Source organism: Primulina eburnea, chromosome 13 (genome assembly GCF_022965805.1).
Source record: "Primulina eburnea isolate SZY01 chromosome 13, ASM2296580v1, whole genome shotgun sequence".
Taxonomy (NCBI): domain Eukaryota; kingdom Viridiplantae; phylum Streptophyta; class Magnoliopsida; order Lamiales; family Gesneriaceae; genus Primulina; species Primulina eburnea.
This window is the reverse complement of record NC_133113.1, coordinates 34,775,830-34,798,501: the sequence shown is the minus strand read 5'-3', so window position 1 is coordinate 34,798,501 and position 22,672 is coordinate 34,775,830. Positions and strand designations below refer to the sequence as shown.

General features: G+C 32.9%; 1 protein-coding gene and 1 long non-coding RNA gene across 2 annotated transcripts; one reads left to right on the top strand and one right to left on the bottom strand.

Moving 5' to 3' along the window:
* The first annotated feature begins 7,226 nt into the window (after positions 1 to 7,226).
* On the top strand, positions 7,227 to 9,379 carry LOC140810801 (uncharacterized). Its single transcript, XR_012113301.1, has 2 exons — positions 7,227 to 8,685; positions 8,948 to 9,379. It is a non-coding gene; the product is annotated as an uncharacterized lncRNA (long non-coding RNA).
* Positions 9,380 to 17,237: 7,858 nt separating this feature from the next.
* Positions 17,238 to 21,137, bottom strand: LOC140808820 (auxin efflux carrier component 7-like). The gene is made up of 6 exons (XM_073166104.1): positions 19,572 to 21,137; positions 19,162 to 19,444; positions 18,995 to 19,080; positions 18,487 to 18,644; positions 17,958 to 18,034; positions 17,238 to 17,865 (listed from the first exon to the last, which is right to left on the bottom strand). Exons 1-6 carry the CDS (start codon positions 20,842 to 20,844, stop codon positions 17,799 to 17,801), a joined length of 1,944 nt encoding a protein of 647 aa, XP_073022205.1. The 5' UTR covers positions 20,845 to 21,137; the 3' UTR covers positions 17,238 to 17,798.
* Positions 21,138 to 22,672: the final 1,535 nt, after the last annotated feature.

Below are 22,672 nucleotides of genomic sequence, written 5' to 3'. Positions count from 1 at the left end.
TTAAACTTTACGCAACCACTGTCAAGTTTTCCACTTGCGTAAACCGAACCGGTTCCATTCGGTTCGCGGTAACAAAATTGACATCTCTGACTTATTCAATGAAAACTAACATACAACCGTCTGCCAAATGATGCTTGTTTCCTGGTAGAACAGAGTTCAATACTGAAAAACGAAATATGAGAATAAGATTTAATTTTATTTTTTAAAATAATTTTACCTACACATATCTTCTCCATTTCACGAAATTACGAAACCAAATGCGTTTCATCCTCACAACGAAACGTTGGCAATTAAATGACAATTGTTCTCCCTCGACTCCAAGAAATGCTGGATGACATTTCACCATTTTTGGGCCGAGCCATAAATCTAAATTATGATTTTTTTGAATTGTTTTTGGGCCGGTTCGTTTATCTGGTTTATACCCAGATCTGAATACAGTGTGTGGAAATTTTTTTCATTTTTTATTTTGTGATTTAGTCTACTAAATTTTTAAATATTGTTTTTATACATTAAATTTTAATTTTTGTTTTTTTTGTCCAATTGCTGATGTGATAATAGAAAATGCTGATATAAGATCGAAAAATGATGACATGACATCGAAAATTGTTGAAATGTAAAAATTTAAATTTAGTATAACAAAACGAACTTAATGGATTGAATTCAAAATTCTGACAAGTTAATTGAATAAAAAAATCATTTTAATGTCAATTGTCAGCCCGAAAATTCATTCAATTCAAAGTTTTAAAGCGATAAATGTCCAGTTTTAGCCGCCACGACTGTCTATTTTTTTCCTGAATGTAATGTCACATTTCAGATTAAATACAATCTTGAAAACAGTTGTCCAATTAATTAAATAGTAAATTAATCCACTTCAAAGACGTATAATTCAAAATCTCCTTCCTGGTTTCAAATCTATATTGGCTGCCACTGCATACCATGACTTTCTTCAATATATATCCAACATAGATATTCTACCGTTCAAACTATATATATCGAACTTGAAAACATATATATTTTTCTTGCATTGCATCGATTACTAACAAGTTCACCCCTATAATATTTTTTTTGGCTAGGATTCTTGCATCGATAGCGCAAGAATATATAATTTCGTTCTCATGGTAAAGATCAGGGTCTGTTTCATTCTGCTCCTTCTACTCGTATCTATGGTTTCGGTTGGAGAGAGCACGAGAGCGATGCAGGGTAGAGTTTTCGAAATTTGTTCGAAAACCGGCTGCCGAGGGGACCAGTGCCTCCTTCAAGTGCATCCCCGTGCCATAACAAATTGGACCCTTTCAAAGAAACCAAGGTTTATAACTCTCCTGTTGATTATATCATTTGTCCATGATATAGAATTATTATTCATTTATTTATTTATTTTTAAGAAAAAGACAATTTTTTTCTTTACTTTCTTTCCTAAAGAGGAAATGTTAGTACCTTTTGGATATATAATGGTAATACAGCCACTGGTCATGAGTTGCATTCATCTTATTTTTTTAAAAGTGGAGGAATGTTGTACTGCATGAAGAAGATATATAGAGAAATTGATTCTTTGTTTTCCTTTTTCTTATACTTTTTTGTTGGTAGGAACTATTTCTTTTTTCAGAACCATCAAAGTGACATTTCAACATACTTTAAAATTGATATCAGAAATATTGAGTTTTTTTTTATTTTATTTTTTCTGGTTTACATTTGCATTGCCTGACTTTATATATGTGGTCCATAGATATTTATGGGAGTACTGGAAGCTGAATATATACAAAATAGTGCAAAGTAATGCCTCGTTTTAATTTCTATAACTTTGCACTTAAAAAATTCATGCATCCAAAGAAATTGACAAATTCATTGATTGTGCATTCAGAATTATTGCATATATATATAGCAGAATAATAAGTATGAATCAATAAAATCAACCTACAAAAGGTTACTGATAGCTAACATTAGGTTGTGCTTGGTTGACTGATTTGATTTGGAAAAAATGATTTAATTTGATAATTATTTGAAGTAATAATTTCAAATGAAGCTCATATTGAATTTATTTGAAATTCACCACATTTATTATTAGAGAGAGTGCACATGAATTTTGTCGATCAAAACAAGTCAATGATTTTGCATATATATATATATATATATATATATATATATATATATATATATATATATATATATATATATATATATATATATATATATATATATATATATATATATATATATATCAACCATCTAGTTAAATATATCCGATTATTTGTATTTTCATTCGTATCGTACATATAATTATCACCTCTGCATTTATTAGATTTAAATTACAGTAAAATTCATATATAAACATACTGATGAACATAAAATTCATGACTAACAATAAATGGCCGCAAGTTTGTTGGCTTTCAAAATGCCGATCGATCGATACATTAACCATATATATTAAATTCTATTCAATGCTTACGTATGTCACATTAACAAATCATCATTAATATTTTATATTTCATAGGAAAATCAAACATTAAACTAACAAAAGTATATTTAAAAGTTAAATTTTTATATTCGCGAATAACCTTCTAAATCTTTCATCATCCTTTTTTATTTTCCGATCGATCAAAACAATATATATGTAAATTTTCATAAGATTGTGCAAAGAAGTTATTCTAAAATTCTACTAAAGAAAATTTACGTATCAATTTCTAATAATATATTTGTGTATACCTATATATTTATATACTATTACTATTGATTGAGGGTACAAGCACAATATAATTATTAAATCCAACTCGATTTATTATTTGTTGGATTAATACCCAATTTAATAAGCTTAATTCAATTAGTTATTTGTTTAGTTTAATATTATCGAGGCCGAGAATTTGAATTATTATTGCAAAAGTCCAAGCCTGTTAGACATTCCTAAAAATCTATAAATAGATGAACTCCCACATTATTCAAGGTATGCTCTTATTTTTATAAACGTTCTTTAGTTTTTTGAGTTTTCTTTGAACTGCTTACTGACTTGAGCGTCAGAGTGTCTACGTCGAGAACCCTCTCGACGCCCGCTTAACGAGTGTTCGTGACGTAGGTAATGCCCCGTAAATTAACTATATATTGTATACATATATCCATTTACCAGTCAGGTGAGATAATTTACGAGCCAAGTGAATCAGTATATTAATCAGTCGGATCTCGCATCCACAGTCTACGCGGCCTCATTTATTTTAGCTGCATCAACTATAAAATTTAATTTGAGGTCGCAAAATTAATGGGATGATTTTAATGAATAAACTACTTTATTTACAAATGAGAGTTGGTGGGCGTGTTTCGTTTCTCCTTAGCCGTGGTAGGCGGGGGATGGTGGAAGACCAAGTTGGAGGTGGTAGTTTTGTTATATAATACAGATATATTTCTAAAAAAAATACAGATATAGGCATATGATTAATGTATTACATAGATTTTGTGGGTATATTTCTTGATTTTTTTCCCTGGTAGGTGGTGTCACGTTAGTTTCAAAATTAATGAATGCTTTAAATAAAAATCATGTTAAATTAGAAATTGAAATCATAGGTTAATTAAGATCTACGAGAACTTGACTACAAGTGATTTTTTTTTAGCTGGCGAAAGAGAATGTTACAATTAGGTCTCAACCTGAGATCTTGTTTTAAATTTATAATTTTGGTATCAGATGAATTACAAGTCGTCGACACTAGCTACTAGGCCAACTTGATAGCTATTGTATGTTAAGTTTCAATTGTTCAATTTCTATACATTTTTTATCCAAAAGGTGGCAGGTCTTATTCAATCGAAAAACATATATTGCTCATCTCTTATTATGTTTTCTTAAAATTTCGAATCCGGGTTCGTTACAATACTCATCGCAATATAATTATGAATAAGAAACAAGAACTCGTTAATTATTGAAATATTTGAGGAATACAATAATTTAATTTCTCTTTACATTTGTTAAGTAATAATATATATAAAATATATACGTAACTTTTTTTAATTTAAGAGATCAGATTGTCCATATTGCTCACTTCTAAACTATTCACAACAAAATATATGTTCCTTTACCTTTTCAGAATTTATGTAGGGACAGACAACTGCGTTAACATGAAAGAAGAAAACCTAACGAAAATAATTTCACCTCAAGCATTAAATATTTTTTCCTACAAATACGTAACTAATTTGATAGATAAATAATTACTATATTTTTTTTCGAGAGCTAATAAATTGTATTTTTCATATAATGAAAAATGATAGAACGAGATCGATATATATAAAAAAAATAATAATTTTTGGGGGTTCCGATGTATTATTGCGTTCTTATGAATTTTCTCTAAAATTACGTGGGGCTAACGGAGAATCTGCCAGTACTGAAACAATGTGATATTTATTAATATTAATAATTATAATTTGAATTAATATAATAGTATACATGATTTTATGCATACCGAGGGAAAATAAAGATGGGATATGGAGTATATAAAGCTCTTTTTTTGGGGGGAAAAAAAAGAAAGAAGAAGAATTGTATATGTTGGTTGGTGAAATTGGCATATACAAGAGGATGTTTGGTGGGAGTTACGAGTTTGTGTGGTAGGTGTGCGACACCTTCAATCACGTCCACTTGGTTCCATACTCCCATACCCTATACTTGGGATTCACAAATTAAATAGGATTATAATTGATTTTGAAAATAAACTAATTTTCGAAAAGATTAAAACTTAAAATTTTACCTATTTATTATATGAAATCGCTATTTCTATTATATAGTTATATGACCCAAAAAAAATACTTTGGATTCGGATGTGGGCCGAACTGAACAATAGTATGGATCTGCACGTATGTACAAAGATAGAGGGGTCGGAGATATTTCTGGCGTAGTTTCTTAAAATAAGTTAATGTACAAGACTTGAGTGTGTGATAAAAATAGTGCCAATGATAGTAATAAGTGAATGTGTAAAAGACATGAGAGATATCAAACAAGTCCTTAAAATACAAGATATATGACAAAATTTATCCTAATCTCATCTTATATGTGACAAATTATGAATTTTGAATGCGCCCCTAAATCTTTTGGTTTTATTTTTATCGCAATAGATTTGTTAAGGTGTTTTACTTTGGTGGGATTTTATTTGTTTTTATCAGATCGGTCCTTCACTTCTTTGGAGACTCTTTCCGAGCTGAGATCAGTTATGCCTTTGTGTAAGGTTTTTGGCTTTTACTAAGTTTGAACCCATCATTTTTGTAAATGGTCTCGGACTTTGAACTGTTTGGGTCAGATCGGATCAGGTCGGATACACAGGATATCATATAGATTTCCAAATGGCAAAAGGTTAAAATCGTTTTTTTTAAATAAATTTTGTTTTCTACTCATTAAATCATGGATGAGAGTCATTATAAGTAAATAAGTGCATATAAAAGTACATTTGGTTAGGGGTAAGATTTTGTTTTCTTCATGAAAAACTAGTTTGACGCCGATCAATATGCAACTTCACCCTTGAAATTATTATTATTTTAATGTTCACAAAAATTTCAACTTATAATTTCGTAAGTTGCGGTGCGTCACACTCTTGGTTCTCTGACCACTGAATTCCCCAAGAATCCCGAAACCAAAGCAAATAACGTTGTAGCTCATTAAAGGACCAACCAAACTAATTAAAGGGGTGGAATGGCAAATATCATATATTTTATTTTATTCTTATATTATAAAATAAAGGCTCGTAATTTGAAAATCTCCAAATTTGTTATTCAATTCTTAGTATTTTGATGGGAACTTTTGCATGTGTACTTACCCTTCCTCTAAATGGCTTTTGTGACATGGGTAGTTGTAAGTGCCCACCTAATTATTTTAATGAAAGAGGAACTCACATGTATGATTAGGACGATATAATAATATAAAATTAATATAAAAAAATTATAACTTTTGTTAGAAATAATTAAAATATAAATTGTTATCTAGTTATGAAGCTATGATTAAATGAAATGGATTTTAAATGCCTCAGTCATGAGCTTCTGGCGACGGGAACAAAATCTTCCCCGGATTAGTTTTGCTTTTATAGACTTTTATAGAGATTGACTCTAGATTTATAATTTGACATGCTTAAAAGTGTTTATTTCCTTATAAACTCTATCTTACCATGATATGTAGGCATCAAATTTTAACGTGTTTTCGTGGTTGTTGAAGACATCTAGAAACAACACTTGTGAAAATGTTGATTGAAAATTTTGTTTCGTTGCTTCAATTTTTCGGCACATCGTTTTGCATTCCTTAATTTCGTTTTAGATCTGGTTATTTATTTGTTTTATGATGCAATTTGATTCCTTAACATGTTAAGAAATATAATTTTCCATAGAATCACTAGTGTTAGTTTTGTAAACTCAAGTTGTTATTCTAGTGATTATTTTACCATGAGACATTGAACGAATATTTATACTTGTTAATAATTATCTCCAAGTTATTTTTGTTTAAGTTATTTATTTATGTGATATATTATTTCGATCCATGTTTTAATTAGGTGTTATAACATATGAGACAATATTGATATCTGATACACACAATGCTTTTGCCGTTTATGTTATTGTCATATATTGCATGAACCTAGATTATCAAAAATAAATTGCAGATAATGTTAGAATTGAGACATGGATAATGCTACTCGTGATGCCCAGAAATTTGAAAGGCCTGTAATTTTATTAATTGACGAATTACAGTGGCCATTTGTTGAGGTGTTAAATATGTTCAGTTAACGTACGGAAGGCAGGTTATGGGAATGCTCAGGGATTAATGTGCTTTAATTATCACCCGCGATTTTGTTTTACAACATTATGTATTTTGTGCAGATTCAAAAAATAAACATATATTTTATTTGGAAGTATAAATTTTGAAATAATTTTGGAACATAGAAAGATATACAATAATCGAATCGAACACAATTAATTAGCTTCCCGATCGGATTTGATAGAACTCAAAAATTTTAGTGTTCCTGAAAGAAGTTTTTTTTTTTAGAATTTCAAAAACATTAAGTAACAGTAACAAAAAGAATTAAATGGGAATTCATTTGTTAATTAGTTACTCGAAACGGGTTGGTGAAATTGAGGCAAAGCACAAGGAGAAGCGAATCTCACCTGTCAGTCAAATACTCTCACACGTGTGCCATGAAAACATTTGCTCCCCACACACGTACGAGAGACAATCCTCGATTCATATATTTTTGGCCTATAAAAGTCTGCCAAATGACCCAGAGAAAGTGAAACCAATCCCCTCGAAGAACTCGCTTTAGCCTTTGATCATTCTCACAACCTTATCTATCTTCCCCATCTTCATCTCCTCCCATACCATCACTCGAAGAAAAATCTTGATCATAAATGATATTGATTTCAAGCTGCAGCTAGCTCAGTACATCTTAATTTCTTTAATTTTTTTTTCGGGTGATGAGTTCTTGTGAATCGTTCTTCTTCGTTGGTGGTGGTCTAGATCGATCAGGTTCGAGCAGGTGAGTGGTTTCCATGCTTTCCTTGTCAAGTGAGCAGTCCAATCGCGATCAACCTTTGATTCGTTGTCTGTTCGACCTTAAATTTAACAAAACCCTAGCTAATTAGTTCTTGTTTTATTTTTCATCATGAATAAAGTTAGTTCGTTCTTAATTATGATTTCGTACATCTTTCATCCAAATAAAGCAAGTTTTTGCACCAGAATGCATGTAACATAGTACAGAACTATATAATATGGTCCGATTTTAGATTTAGATTTAGATTGTCCCAGGACGTTCTTGGATATCTTGTCCTTATCACATGGTCATACTAAATCGTACATGAAGTAAATAATGTTTAGATCGTTTTGTTAGGTGCACACCTGCTATAGATTTGTTTTTTCCTCTAATCACTAAGATACAATTAACACCCATACACACTTATATATATATATATATATATATACACATATATACATATATATATATATGTACGCAATAAACTTGTGTGAGGAGGGTGGTGTAAGAAAACATTGAAACCCCTTCATAAATTTCATTTAAAATTATGTGCTTTTTTTTAAATGATAAATTTCTTCATTCCGAGACTTCTAGTTTGTAATTACATCTCATTGAAGAAAAATTATTGTCGCTGAAACTATATATGTATGTAAAAACATTGCCCGCGTTCATTTTTAGGGGATATTATATTAACTGTGCGCACCTCCTGCTTACGAGTCTCTTTTTTCAAGAAACTTTAAATATAGTGGCTATATATATTAGAATTACAAAGTTTTCAAATCTTTGATTAAATTTTTTAAATTAGGACTGACTTTTTAGCATTCCTTCTGAGTACCCAAATCATCGATGGTTGAGTTTTCTGCTGGTCCATGCATACCATCTGCCATTCTCTTGATATCCATGCAAGAAAGGGCTGATATTATTTTTTGGAAAGCTTTAAACTTCTGGAATTAGTTCGAAATTACTATTACTAATATATAAAAAGTCGAAGTATCGTTTCAATCCAAGTATGAAAGTAGGGTTCATTTAAGAGTACTTTAAGGTTGAAATGACAACGAACGTGAGGTATAAATAGCAAGGACTGCTGATTTGCCAAGGCTTCGCATGGGAATCAATACCTTTAACTTTGTTATGGGTGAAAAAAAGGAAGAGCTCCAAGTGACTACACGAGACTGGTGGTGGAGCATGCAGTACACGTACAGACTTCATACGCTAAGTGAGATTATTTTTTGATAATAACTGTTCTTGAATCACGCAATTCATATATGCACAAATATATATGTACTTTATGGCTACTGGACCAGTTACTTTTTTTTTACCTGATGTACTGGAAAAAAATTCAAAATGTTAATTTTATAGCCTCATTGGGGGGTTAGGACACGTTCATTTAATGCAATCTTGTAATATTGATTGTTTTGTATTTACCATGCAGTACATATATAACCGACAATTGTCGAATCATACCTGATATTTTGTAGGATAAATTTGAAGTACTCTTGGATCCCACAGGCCTCAAGTTCTTGGCTGCTTCAATTTTATTTTTTTTTTCATTTAGGGGACTTTTTTGAATTTTTTTTTAATATATACAGTTCAAATGCAAAATGTAAATATATAGAATACCCAAATCAAATAATAATGGAAAAATATGTTTAATTGTAAATTTAATAGTAATCATTTTATTATGTTGGAAGCAAAAAATTAATTGAACCTTAATGTTGAACTTCTTTTTTTTTTGTGAGAATACAGTGTAACCATTGGCACTGGCTGGAATAATTGTTGATCGATCGACTTCAAGTTTAAGAAATTTTTTACTGATGCATTTTATTCTTTTTATTCAATTAATTCATAATTGAAGGTTGAATTTCTATCAGAAGTCTCCTTCATAGATCAATTAAGTTCTTCTTTAATTATCATTTTTCGTTAATAGATTGATTGTCACTAATAGATTAATCAAGTTCTTCAATATTGTTGTAATTTTGATTTTCTTATTTCACACTCAACAAATGCTTTATTGCCTCTACCCTCGCAATTTAATTTCTGATGGCATAACTAAGAGATTTTACCAGTATCTTTACTCTGATATTGAAATATTGCCCCTCTCCATTTCCTTGAAATGTGCATACGCTAATCAGATGTTTCTAGCTACTCTTATTTTCTTCTTTAATAGAAAATTATATTATACAAATAAAGTATATCTTTTAATATACTTACAATTATATTTAGCAGTACTTAATTAGTGAAATCAAAATTTTAGAGGCAATATTACTGTGAATGGATATAAATTTATCAAGATTCATCCCAATAATCTCGTGGCATAGTGGAAAGAGTGAGACCCCAAGATTTCTGTGGTCCCTCTTGTGTGAGTACCTAGACTATATTTAGATAAGACCTATCTTCCTCCATTGTGTCAAAAACATATACATCAAGATTCATATAGACTCCATACGTGGATCATAATTCCAAATAAACAAGCAAGGTCATGCATAAAATACCACTGTCTCTATGCTCACAAGTCACATCCAAATCATGTTCAAAATTTATATAAAGTCATGCTTTTATTTAACCAAAAATCTATGTTTTTTTCCTTTTACAAAACGTCAAAATTTCATTTTTACCCGAAATATATATAACAATGGCATATTCTCGAAAATAAAATATATCCCAATAATTAAACAAGTATGAAATCATCGACTTCCAAGTGCCTGAATTTGAACCTTCTAAAATGGTGTAAAAACATAAGAAAGACTAAGATTTTAGGGTTAGGATTTTGAGATTATAGGATAAAAGAATTAAAAATAAATAAAAAAAAATTGTGCACCTTTTAATGGTAAAACCAGCACACTTTTGTCCAAAAGCAACTGTCCTTAATTAGGAAGGACAGCACATAGAACTTAGGCATAGCTTTCATTGAAACTGCAACGGACAATTACCACAATCTTCATTTGCGAACTGTTTTTGTTTTGGTAAAGTTTAAACAAACACTATTGTTTCCCTTTCTCTGTGTTGGGCCTTTAGCCATTTAACCCTACGCATCAGCCCATCTATAAATACCCGAAACGATCCAGATCTGTAGGTTACGTTTTTGTATGTGTATGTATTGACTTCAAAATTTTAGAATAATGACTGAAATTTTGATTTTAAAAGGTTTTAATCCATAATGTGTTTTTATTTTTTATGTTTGGTAATTTGCATGAGTTTTGATAGAGAAATACCATAAATAATTAGTAATGGTGAATTTTAGTTTTAATAATTCGTTATTGTGTTTTGAAGAGAAAAATGGGTTTTTCCTAAACCGGACAGGACTAGTCTAGTCTATTTTGTTAGGAAACTGGGCCTGCTGTTGCAATGTGGATTTTGAGGCGAATAGCTGGATTGAAGTATAGATACAGATCGGATCTTTTATGGTTCAATATTCCAAAATAGTAACAAAGTTTCAATCATTGGGTCACAGTTTATGGCCCATTTTGCATATTACAGGCTAAGACCACAAGTATTCGTGGATGTTACACCGTTGGGTGGTCATGTGCTCTGTTTGATTTCATATTTGATTCATTTAAAAAATAAATAAAAAATTATTATGTGTTGAGTACAATAATTGTCCTTATTAAGTAGAACAATCAAAATGTGTTGCTTGAATTATTGTATGGTTTAAATAATTGAATTACATCGTTAGCACCAACTATAGTTTTTTGATAAAATGACAAATATTCAGTCATACTTTGATGTAGGAACCACAATCAGTACTTTTCTGATCTCATATTAGAAAGGACCGAAAAAGGGATCGAGTGCCCCCCACCCGTTTCTATAGAGTTGCAAATTCAAAGACTACTGAATTAAGTTCCCACAAAAAAATAAAACCTTGAAAACCACCAAGTGTACATTCAATAGGTAAGTGTCATATCACCGTTGCTAATGTGAGTGAGTGTGTAATATATCAAAATTATATGTGTCGATGCATGTGACGATAAGATGTCCATATATAAACCAAGTCATTAGAAAAGAAAGCAACCGGAGCCAAATTTTTTCCTTGTAAAATGGACCTACCACATGGAGACCAAAGTGAGTCATATGACTAACTTGGTTGTATTGGTAACCACAAGTTTTTTCTTGGGTGTGTGCTGGACTGGACCAGCTAACTTGTCAAATTTCAAGCCCATACTGCTTCTTCTTCAATCATACAAATTGACTTAATCGAAGGCACGTTATACATAAATGCCTCAATAATTGCGTCCATAATTATCACGATGGGTATGTATGTGTTGTGATCAACTAAGAAAAATAGACGTTATATTACTATTAAATTTGATAACGAAAAGAAAATGTTTTCTGACATATTATTTCTATAATTTTTTTTTAATCTCTTATCCATTTTCTTGTTTCAAATTACATTATGTAACGTTAATGGAAGGTGCATTATTATATATAGGTTGGATTGATATATAATAGTAAAAGCAAATATTTTTCAGCCTTTTCCCCCCCGACCCACCACCTTTTATATATGGTCCCAACCCAGTGATGGCTCCGTTCTTCTATACCATGTCTGTTGTTCACCCTACAATGATCGTGACCTACCTTTCTCTCCACACACACACACACACAAAATATTTGTTATTAGTGTTTTTGTTGATCTTCGGAACAAAAAACAGTACAAGTTGAGGCAAAGAAAACTTTTTTTCCCGCAAGACAACGTTTCTCGTATTTAGGTGTTATATAGAGTTACAATCGTCCTCAAGAAACAACAAATTTAATACAGAAAACGCACCACTACAAGTTCTAAATGTCAGCGAACAAAGATATGCCTGAACTTTCAAGTTTTGGAGGAAAAAGAATGCAACAAAAATGTATGCAAAAGTGTATGATAAATGTCTGCAGAGAGAATATTTAAAGAGTGAGTCACATGAGTCAGATGACACACCTAGAGGACACGCCCTTCTGCACAGAGGACACAACCTTATATGATAAGTCAAGGACGCACCTTTCTGTGATAAGTCATGTGACACACCCTTCTCTGATGGTACGCGTGTTCTATGCGAAGGGAAGCGGTTCGAAACGCATTGGTTTGGACTGAAGCACTAACTGAAGAGTGCATTGGCCTTTCTAAAATAAAAATTAATTTCCAAATAAACTTTGTCTAAAAAGATTAATATTGTCAAGAGATCGCACCGAACCTGGCTAGCTAGCCGTGCGCGAGCTTGTGTGTTTCACCGAAATTTAGCCAATCGGTGTCTTCTCCCTTGTAAAAATTTTTTGTTACTCTTTGGGATCCAAACCCTTAGCTCAAACTTGGAGCTACTAAAGAAGATTTTATTTGGTACATTTCCCAATATGAGACAACTTCGACGTCTTTTTCATTCACTACTCATCATTTATCCAACAATATTATATATATATTAAGAGTAATATTAATTACAGGATATTATTATTGGTATTATATAATTTATTTTCACCGATCAAAAAGCTTCAATTAGGTACGGATGATTGTCTCTATATAATTATTTGTTATTTATATGGCACGTCCTTGTTATGCGTTTGTAAATGTAAGAGTTCATCAATTGATATATATCTTCTTGTTCGCACGTATTTATTCTCATCTATATATCCGGAATTGAATTTAATGGTCCGAGACCACTAATAATTGTAGTATGATCATTTTATGGGAAAATAAAGCCGATAGATTGCTGTTACAGTGAACCTTTTTCACCTCTGACGAATAAGCTTGGTATATCTATGTTTTTATGTCTTTGACCTTCACAACTTTTGGACTACAACCATTGGAACGGAATCGTGCAAGCAAAAATCTTTTTAAAAATAAAAATAAAAAAAGTGCGAAATAATTTGTTATCAACTATTTTATATATCTCCCCTTTCGAATTTCTCCCGCACACGACAAATGATCAATACATTATCATTTGTATGATTGAGATAACTCCTAAAGATTCAAGAAGCGATAGTATACAAGCTAATAAAATGGTTTCCGTGTATTTATTTCCACATCATATGCAAAGCTCATCGGACAAATAAAAATTATTATATTTATTCAAATCAAACCACGTCGAAACTTAACAATAAAATTGTGACAATTCAAGGGCGAACACTTCTCCAAATCCCAAACAATCAAAGTGGGGACTGTTTATGTATTTTAGTGGTACATTATATTTGTTAAAAGCAAAAAAAAAAAAAAACAAAAGTAGTTAATTTCACAACTCTTGGAGGGCTCCATCTCTTTCTTCTGCCAAACTTTTCCTTCTCAGTCCCCACTCCAACTTGGATTCCTATCCTTTCAATAATGCATGCTTACACCAGAAATTTGGTTACATAAAATAACTATATTAAACTATATATTTATATATATGATAAATATTTTTTAAAAAAATATATATGTTTCTTAAAAATTCATAAGAAATATTTCGGTTGCCCAGATTTTACGAGTCTTGTATGAGACGTCAACCTCCAAGATCGGTTCTAAATCGTTATTGTTTTTTGGCAAAAACTTGTGTGAGACGGTCTCACGGGTCGTATTTATGAGACGGATCTCTTATTTGGGTCATTCATGAAAAAGTATTACTTTTTATGCTAAGAGTATTACTTTATATTGTGAATATGAATATGTTTGACCCGTCTCACATATTAAAATCCGTGAGACGGTCTCACATAAGTGATAAACTCACTCTTATTTTTTTCGTCGATTTGTTTTTGTGATCGATAGATTATTTGAATTCTAAATTGCATTTTGTAGGTTTGGTCACAATCTTGAGGTTCGAGACGTATCATAATAGATATAAATAGCTTCTTTTTTTATTTTTAGTTAATTTAATTTCTCTTTTTTGGGGGAAAGAAATACAGAACCGGATACCGGCATGTTTTAACGGGAAACTGTACCGTAGCTGGGACAACGATAATGTCAAATATTTATATACACATCAAATCAATATTGATCTCCATGCAACTATAATTTTTCATAACTTTAAAATATAAATTATTTTATCTTTATTCAATAACCTTAATTTAATATCGTAATGAGCTCCTCTCTTTCGATTAAATTCCTGGGGGGAGTGTGATGTTGGAATTGTCTCCATGCACCAAGATATCCGAGCCACATGCATCGTTCTTCCATCGTTTTTCGATTCGACTCGTTATTGGACACACCAAAGAAAAAATTCACAATATATAAATACATATGAAATGCAATATGAAATGAATGATCAAATGGTCAGACGACAAACACGAATATTTATTAAAAAAACTGTGACGATAATTTGGATATGAGAGACCAGAAACTCCATACAATAAGACATCTGCTTATGCTTTATCTTCTAACCCTGTCATGTCCAAAGGTTCCACATGCACCGATTAACATGTTTATGATTTCGGAAGACGTAGACTCGCGCTATTTTTAGTCTTGCCATATCTATATTATATCACATATGCGTTGATTGACATATTAATGATTATGAGACATGTTCATCTATAGCATGAACCCAGCCCTTTTCCCTAATCTTCCTAGAATAGCTAGCTCTCATTCAACTTAGACATTAATCAACAATTCTATCTTTTCACCTCGGTCAGTCGGCTACCACAAGCTTCTCAACTCGGCCCATGAGTCTCATTTGACAAACCAAACGGATGTATCGTAATATTCATCGAGCCGAACTAGGACCTAGGCTGAGGTCCTCAGGCCAACCAAGATAAATGATCAAGTAAATCAGAAGATCGTAAATATATACCAACACATATGTGCGTGTGTGACTGTATGCGTTCCCACGTAATACGACACCGTATTATACATCTTGGGAATTTGGATAGTTTGGTTTGCCTAAACACTTGACTGGTTACAACTTGTATTATCGATCCCAATTGGGGCAGTTTCATTTTAATTTAGTATTTGAGACCATATATCAAATTCTCACTCATAATGTATTTTTTTGTTAAAAAATAATTATTATGTAACATTATTGCTTATCGAAAATTATAAATTCAATGGTGATTTCGATGATACGAGTATGTTTGTTTTGATTTAAAAAATAAAATAAAGAACATAAGAATCTTTAGAAATTTAATTTTGGTAATCAATACATTTGCACATTTTTTTAAGTGAAATAATTTGAATATACAATGAGCATGTATAATGGACATATAAAACTACAGAATTTAATACGAATTGAACTAATTAAATGTATTTAATATAATAAAGTAAAAAGTCTTACTTTGTCTCAAGAATGATGATCCCCTCTATGACTAGTATGCCAATTTTGACCTGGTAGAATATGCTCGTCAATTGTGTCACGCAACTTTGTATTTATCCGTAATTTTGGATTAATCATAAAAAGCAAATCATAATATCCCATCCCAAACCAGTTAAATGTACCTAAATTTTTTTTGGTACATTTAACTCGTTTGGTAAATATATAGTGTAGGTGTTTTGATTCGAAATCATTTTGGAATTATTTTTGTTGCCTCAACCAAACTAATATCAGTGTTGGAGGCAGAGCTCTCGGCTATTCATTTTGGTTTGATGCTTGATGTGAGAGGTAACTTTTCTGATGTTCGTGTCTTCTCGTACTCCTGTAATGCTGTTAAAGAGGTGACGTCGAAGTCGGAGGCTCTCAACCATCATTGACTGTTAGTCTTAAACATTTTAGATATCTTGACTTCTGGTAGATTTAAAAAATTAGATCATGTTAGTAGAAATGCAAACAAGTTTAGCGCATTTTGCTTTATCTCATCCTTCTCGTTCATATTGGATGGAGGATTTTTATCCATCGTAGTTGATGGATGTAGCTAGTATTGATTTAATTAATGCATAATATCACATTTCTCCTAAAAAAAATTTTAAAAAGAAATATTAATATAATACGTATGATGTGCATTTATTCTCCCCAATTTTCATTTAATTTCAAAATAAATCGATTCATTTTTTCAAGGGTAGGCACCGATTTAGAATAAAATAGAGAAGATTTCAATAGTTGGGAGATTCCATTTGTATCAAATCTATGAATGATATGTGTCAATTCTATGAAATAAAGAGTTGACCCGAAATCAATTGTTACGTGAAGATACGAATAGTCGCATTGCTATAGAATTAGAATTGATAAGCATGCATGATTTATCCATCAATTTAAACTACCTAATGCAACAATGCTCAATATGGATTCCAAATCTCATCATAATTTGCTAGTTGTTTATTCATTGGTAACTCATCTCCTGAAATATATTTTAATGTACAAATTATATGTACACTGAACTTCGAAAGGCAACAAGAAAATTAAGTCCTGATTTATAACAATTGAAGTTGAAAAGTGGATTAATATCTTACTTCGCTGGCAAGGGTTGGACTTGCACCAATTAGTCGAAAAGCGAAAGCAAACTTATCTCGTCACACACACTCCTCCTAAAGAAAAAGGCCCCGAAATTGCTTTTGCCAAAAAAGTCCAACTTTCACTAAAAGTTCATTGAAAAGGAAAATTGGCTCCCCAACCCCATTGTCTTTATTTTCTTGCCATTTTATTCTTTGCTTTGATTTGTTGAATTTCGAAATTCGAGAATCAGAGGAGGGGATTATATGACAAGCGAGGAGACCTTAGTTATAGTTGTAGGGATGTAAAACATATATCTAATACCAAAAACGACATGTAAAGTTTATAGTTATTTATCTTCGATGTAAAAAGTTAAATCCACTTGCCATGTAGTTAGTTTTACTATGTATTGAACACTAAATTCTTTCATTTTGTCTTATAAACTCTACCGATAAGATATTTTTACCGCGCGTGATGATCAAAACCATTCTACAATTAGTAATAGATGAGTAATTTACACACGGCAGACGAAACAAATACAATAACAATGACTAAAAATCAACACGAGGGGAAGAAAATCTTGGAAAATATGAAGGAAAAAAACTGTTTTTCTCCCTTAAAGACACTAAATTACATAGGAAATTCAAAGAAAAATCCTAGTTTAGAAATCGTTTACACGAAAGGAAAATGGTGGGGAAAAAGTTCGATAATCTCTCGTGCTTCCATGTTTACCTCTATTTTGTGCCCCTTCATATAAGGTTAGTCAAACATCATTTCCTCCCTTGATCTTACTTCACATGATTTCTTGGCTTTAAATTGGGCATAATCCTTAAATTAAGGGATAATCTTAGTCAACTATCTTGCCTCCAAATTCTTGGGAAGAAATAATTTTTTTTTCTACGTTGCTGGACTTGTTCTCAAAATCCAAAGATTGCAACAAAGTACATGATTCGATGCAGCCTTTGATGCCATCAGACAATATTGGGATTCATCTTAGACCATATATATATGCCTTGAATTAATTGGTCCGACGATCTTATAACCCAAGAAGTATGTAATATACCAGAGTGATCGGTAATGCGATCAGCATTCCAAATATAACCCTGAAAGAAAATTAAAAAGGTGTAAAAGAATAAATAAACATGAAAATCAATCAAATTTAGCTTGGCCCTTGTACTAGAGAAAATTTACTTACATGGTGCTAAGAATAGCTGGATGAACATTGTATTCTTTGGCGAACACAAACGGAACAATCCCTTGTGGTAGTGCAGCCTAATCGACAAGCACATGTCAGGGATAAAAAAAAAACATTACAGCACAAGGGTTTCTTGAAGCTAATGCATGCAGCAGATGAATTGAATCTGAAATATATTAACATGTACTATAAATAAACTAAAAGAATCTTGAAGTTCTAACCAAAGAACCATCGTTAATTTTTGAGAATCAGCAGTTCCCAACATTAAAAATAACCAAGAAATAACCAAGAATTTGTCATTTTTCCCCGTTTACAAGCTGGCGCATGGTCCCCAAAACCCGAGTCCCAAGAGCATATTGAGTATAAAATTTGAACCCTCGTTTAAAATATAAGAATATTATTGATCCATCTTTCATGAGCTCAAAGTAGGAAAATGGTTTCCTAAGTGGTATTTGGCCCGTTATTGTTGCATGCATAATCATATAAGAATTTCACAGTAAAATGTTACTTTGAAAGAGAAAGTAGTCACCTGCACAATTGCGACGTGGAGGAGGGTACCACGAAGGCCAATGGCTATCGAAGCCACAGCCATTACTGCTGGACCAGTGAGAAATCTCACGGCCATGGCGAAGCCCGCCACCGTGTTTCCACAAGCTATCAACTTTGGTTGAAGGGCCATAAACAAACCTGTAAAGCAATCACAAAGCGCTCAGACCCAATTCCAACCTGTAAATCGCAACCACCTTTTCACTATGGCTCATTTTGATTAAAGGGATCGATCCAACATCCGTCAAGTTGAGGACCGCAAATATATTATTCTTATCGGCCCCATGTGTCGGGTTGCTTTCTTGCATCTTATTATTTTTTTTCAAAAAGTTGTTTCTACCATCGTATTTTATGCCCAACAATGAACGGCCAGAATTTTGGCTGTAGAAGGAACTCCTAAACAGTTAATAATTGACTTTCAAGAAAATATGCCCAGAAATAAGTAGCATTCAAATTGGGTAAATATCCAGTCCAAGAATCTGAGTACTCACCTAAGCTAAACATGGCCATGCCGAGGCCAGCATCAGAAAGTATAGATATTGATTGTGCTACAATTTTAGGCATATGCACACCCCACCTGAAATCGAGCATCTCCATAGTTAAGGACTAAAATGTTTTACTCGTTATCCAATTATATTCTTGATTGGATTTATCTTACCTGAATGAGATTAGAGACCAGATAAGACCAATAAGGCTAGAATAAGTGTTGGGATTTCGAATAAGTTTACGCCAAACCATGATCAAGATGAGACGAGTCATGACACTTGTAGGCGGCATATGTTTATCGCTGGGTATCTTTGGGTCTAGGTCCGCGGTGGAGCTAGACCCGAGCTTTGACTGAGCTGTGAGACTGTCCTTATCCCTGCCATCGGTTCCATGATCTCTGCCTCCACCACCAAATCTGAAATCTTCTCCACCAAAGTCCCCAGTTTGCGGAGCAGCTAGAACAAAAAAATAATCAAACAACTTGTGAGCTATATTTTTTTAAAAAAAAGTAATATTTTTTTACGTTATTGAATGAAGCTTACATTTTCCACTCTTATCAATCAGAAAATAAATAAATCTCACCTTTAGGCGCTCCATTTTGTGGTATATCATTGACCAACAGCTTGATTTCCTTCGCAGCTTGATCAGAGCGCCCGGATTGCTCGGAAGCACCGAAATCCGGTCCCCCAAAAACGTGTAGGCCACCACCGCCACCTCCTTCAGACACCGGCGAAGCGCTTGAGCTCCACACAAACATGTGAAGCTCTTTAGCGTCGTGATTAGCTTTACTGCCTTGATTCTGAATCTGGGCTTGATGGGTTTTCTCCGTTCTTGGCACAGTGGACGAAATTTCAGGATTTGGAGCAGGATAAGAAGTTGGAACGGTCTGTGTGGGATAGTAACCGAATCTTGGTGAGCTCATTTGTACCCCTGGAGCGTAGTTTTCTTCAAAATTCGAAGGCCTTGGAGTTGGACCCCTGGATGATTGAACCGAGTACATTTCAGCTACGTTGAAATTAGACAATCTAGTCGTATCAGATTGACCAAAATTAGAGAGCCTCCCTGGAAATCCCATCATCGAATAAAAATCTGAATGGTTGAAATTAGACCCTCTGGGAGTTGGATTTCTTGAAGAGCTCAAACTGTAAATTTCAGCCCCCGTTAAATTCGAAGGCCTGGGAGTAATCCCTGAGAAGGAACCATGCCCGAGTGAACGCCTCGAAGCATTAGATTTCCTGACGGTAACATGAAGCTTGCCATCATTTCCAATCTCCGCGTCCGTTTCAAGAAAATCTTGCCCATCTAAAGAGACGACATCAGATTCAACCTTAAAAGATACGATTGAAGCAGCTGTCTCAGGAAACTGCTCCAAAATCAGCATTTTGGCGCCACGGTACTCGAACAAAAACAGCAGTAAAGTGTACCAAATGATGCACTGGAGCACCACAATCTGCACCATGAGGCTGCCGGAGTATTCTCCATACATGGCGATCAGCAAAGGAATACCCATTACAAGAGTGTTCGGAAGAGTTGAAAGAGAGAAAATGGTTATAGCCCATTCCAAGCTGCCATTTTTGGTGAAATTTGCCCACAATCCAAGAAGTACCAGCATGATAATCTTTTGCAGCGTGTCAGCAGCGATAAATCTGAAGTTCATGGCATATATATCGTTGGAGGAAATGAAGTGGAAAGACAGAAGTGGGACGGCAAAAATGGCGACAAATCGGTTGATGCCGGAGCATTGATCCGGAGAAAAGATTTTCCACCATCGGACGGAGCCGTAGGCCAAGATCATGGCTACATAGAGGGGAACCATAGCAGTTAAAACAACGTAAAGATCATGCCCGGTAATCATTTTCTCTGCTTTTTCAAGAAAAAAGAATTAAATTTCTCCCAAAAAATAAATTTTGACAAATATTTTCTATTCGGGGTTGTGATAGAGGGAGGAGTAGGCTAGAAAGGCTAAGTAGAAATTAACCCCTTATTTAACTATTACTGATCAAAGGGATATAAGCTCCTTTTTCTTCCGTGGAAACAGAGCAGTGTCTCTCCACACTTCAAAGAGAAAATACTAGTACTTGCTGAGCGTGAGTGAGAGATGGGTTTGTTTGGAATTAAAGCTCGTATCAATTACAAAAGGATTGTGTATATTCTTGTATATATATAGAGAAGGGAACGCCCTTTCTTTTCTTTCCTTTTTTCTTTTTTTTTTTTAAATAAAATAACTGGGAAGAGATATGAGATCTTAGGCCAGTTGATTTGGACACATGTTTGATACTGTGGTCAGTCCGCTTTGGTGTTAAAGTTACTGGTTTGGACATAGTGGAGCTAATCTAACCACAGTTAGGTCTGATGGCGAATCTTGATCAGCACCTTCAAGAACTTTCTTTGTATTATTTAGTTGCACAAAAAATCGATAAAATACGTAGTTATTATCCACTGTTGTAAAAGATTAAATTTTGCGTAACTCGAATCAAATTGGATTAGTTAAATTAACAGAAGACTAGTATCCAAGCATCTCACCAATCTACCTCCGCCCGAGTTGCACTGTTTCCCTAATAAGCACGTACACTCACTACACCACCCTTTTGTTTGGAAAAAAGTGATGCTTGCATGTGATCTGCTCGTTCAATTTGTTTTCCAAAAGCAATGATCAAGATTCTCACTTGGGCTCAAGATGGATTAATTTGATTTTTTTAACTTGGGTTTTTCAGTTTGTTCATTGTGTTTACCCTTCTTTCCAAGATTTCTTAACTTATTCACTTGTCTTTACAACCACACCATGATCCATTTGTTTACGAAAAGTGCGCTATAATCGATGGGTTCTCTCAGTTGCTTTGTCCACTTATGTCACATTTGTCGGATAACCCCACACCCCTGCACTAATATGCAATTAGTAAAATAAATTAACTTCATGTAAGTTAACCCAAACTACTTATGACAATTTGATTTTATTATTTGCGATTCATGTCTAGTTCAACCTTAGGTGTAAAATAGAAGCTCAAATTGTAAGAGATAATGCACTTTCTTTGCATGTTATATATTTTTTTCAAGACAAAACAATTTGGAAAAAATTTCTTAGCCCAATATTCAAAACAGAGACTCGTGAATAAATGGCTCCTCGTGCACATGATCGAGTCCACTGCCATACCCACCACCCATGTACCTTATTTTTCTTAGTCCGACCTAAAATCATGTTTCGTTTGGACGGTAGTTTCACTCGTACAGATACTCGGATCTATAAAGCAGATCATGTAGTATATAATCCCAACCAATAATATCGAATAAGTTCCATAATTTGATTTGATTATTTCAACAAATTTATTTTAATTCTACATTTTAGTTTATTTTATTTGATTTCACTTTTTTTTAATCACCCATACAATAAAAACAACGTTCACCTTCATAAAATTAAATAATGGGAGTTGGAATGCTCAACTACTTATTGAAAGTAAGTCTCTTGTGAAATAGACTTACGAACTTTATCTTTTTTCGTGAGTGAATCAGCTCGATTCATATTTAAAGTAAAAAATAATATTTTGAGTATAAATAATAATATTTTTCATTAATCATATCAGTGTGTGTGAATATCTACATCACAAGACAATTTCACGTGATTTTTTTGTATTGATCCAATCGTTTGAGCTTAATTAATCATAACCAAATATTAGGAAACTCATTCG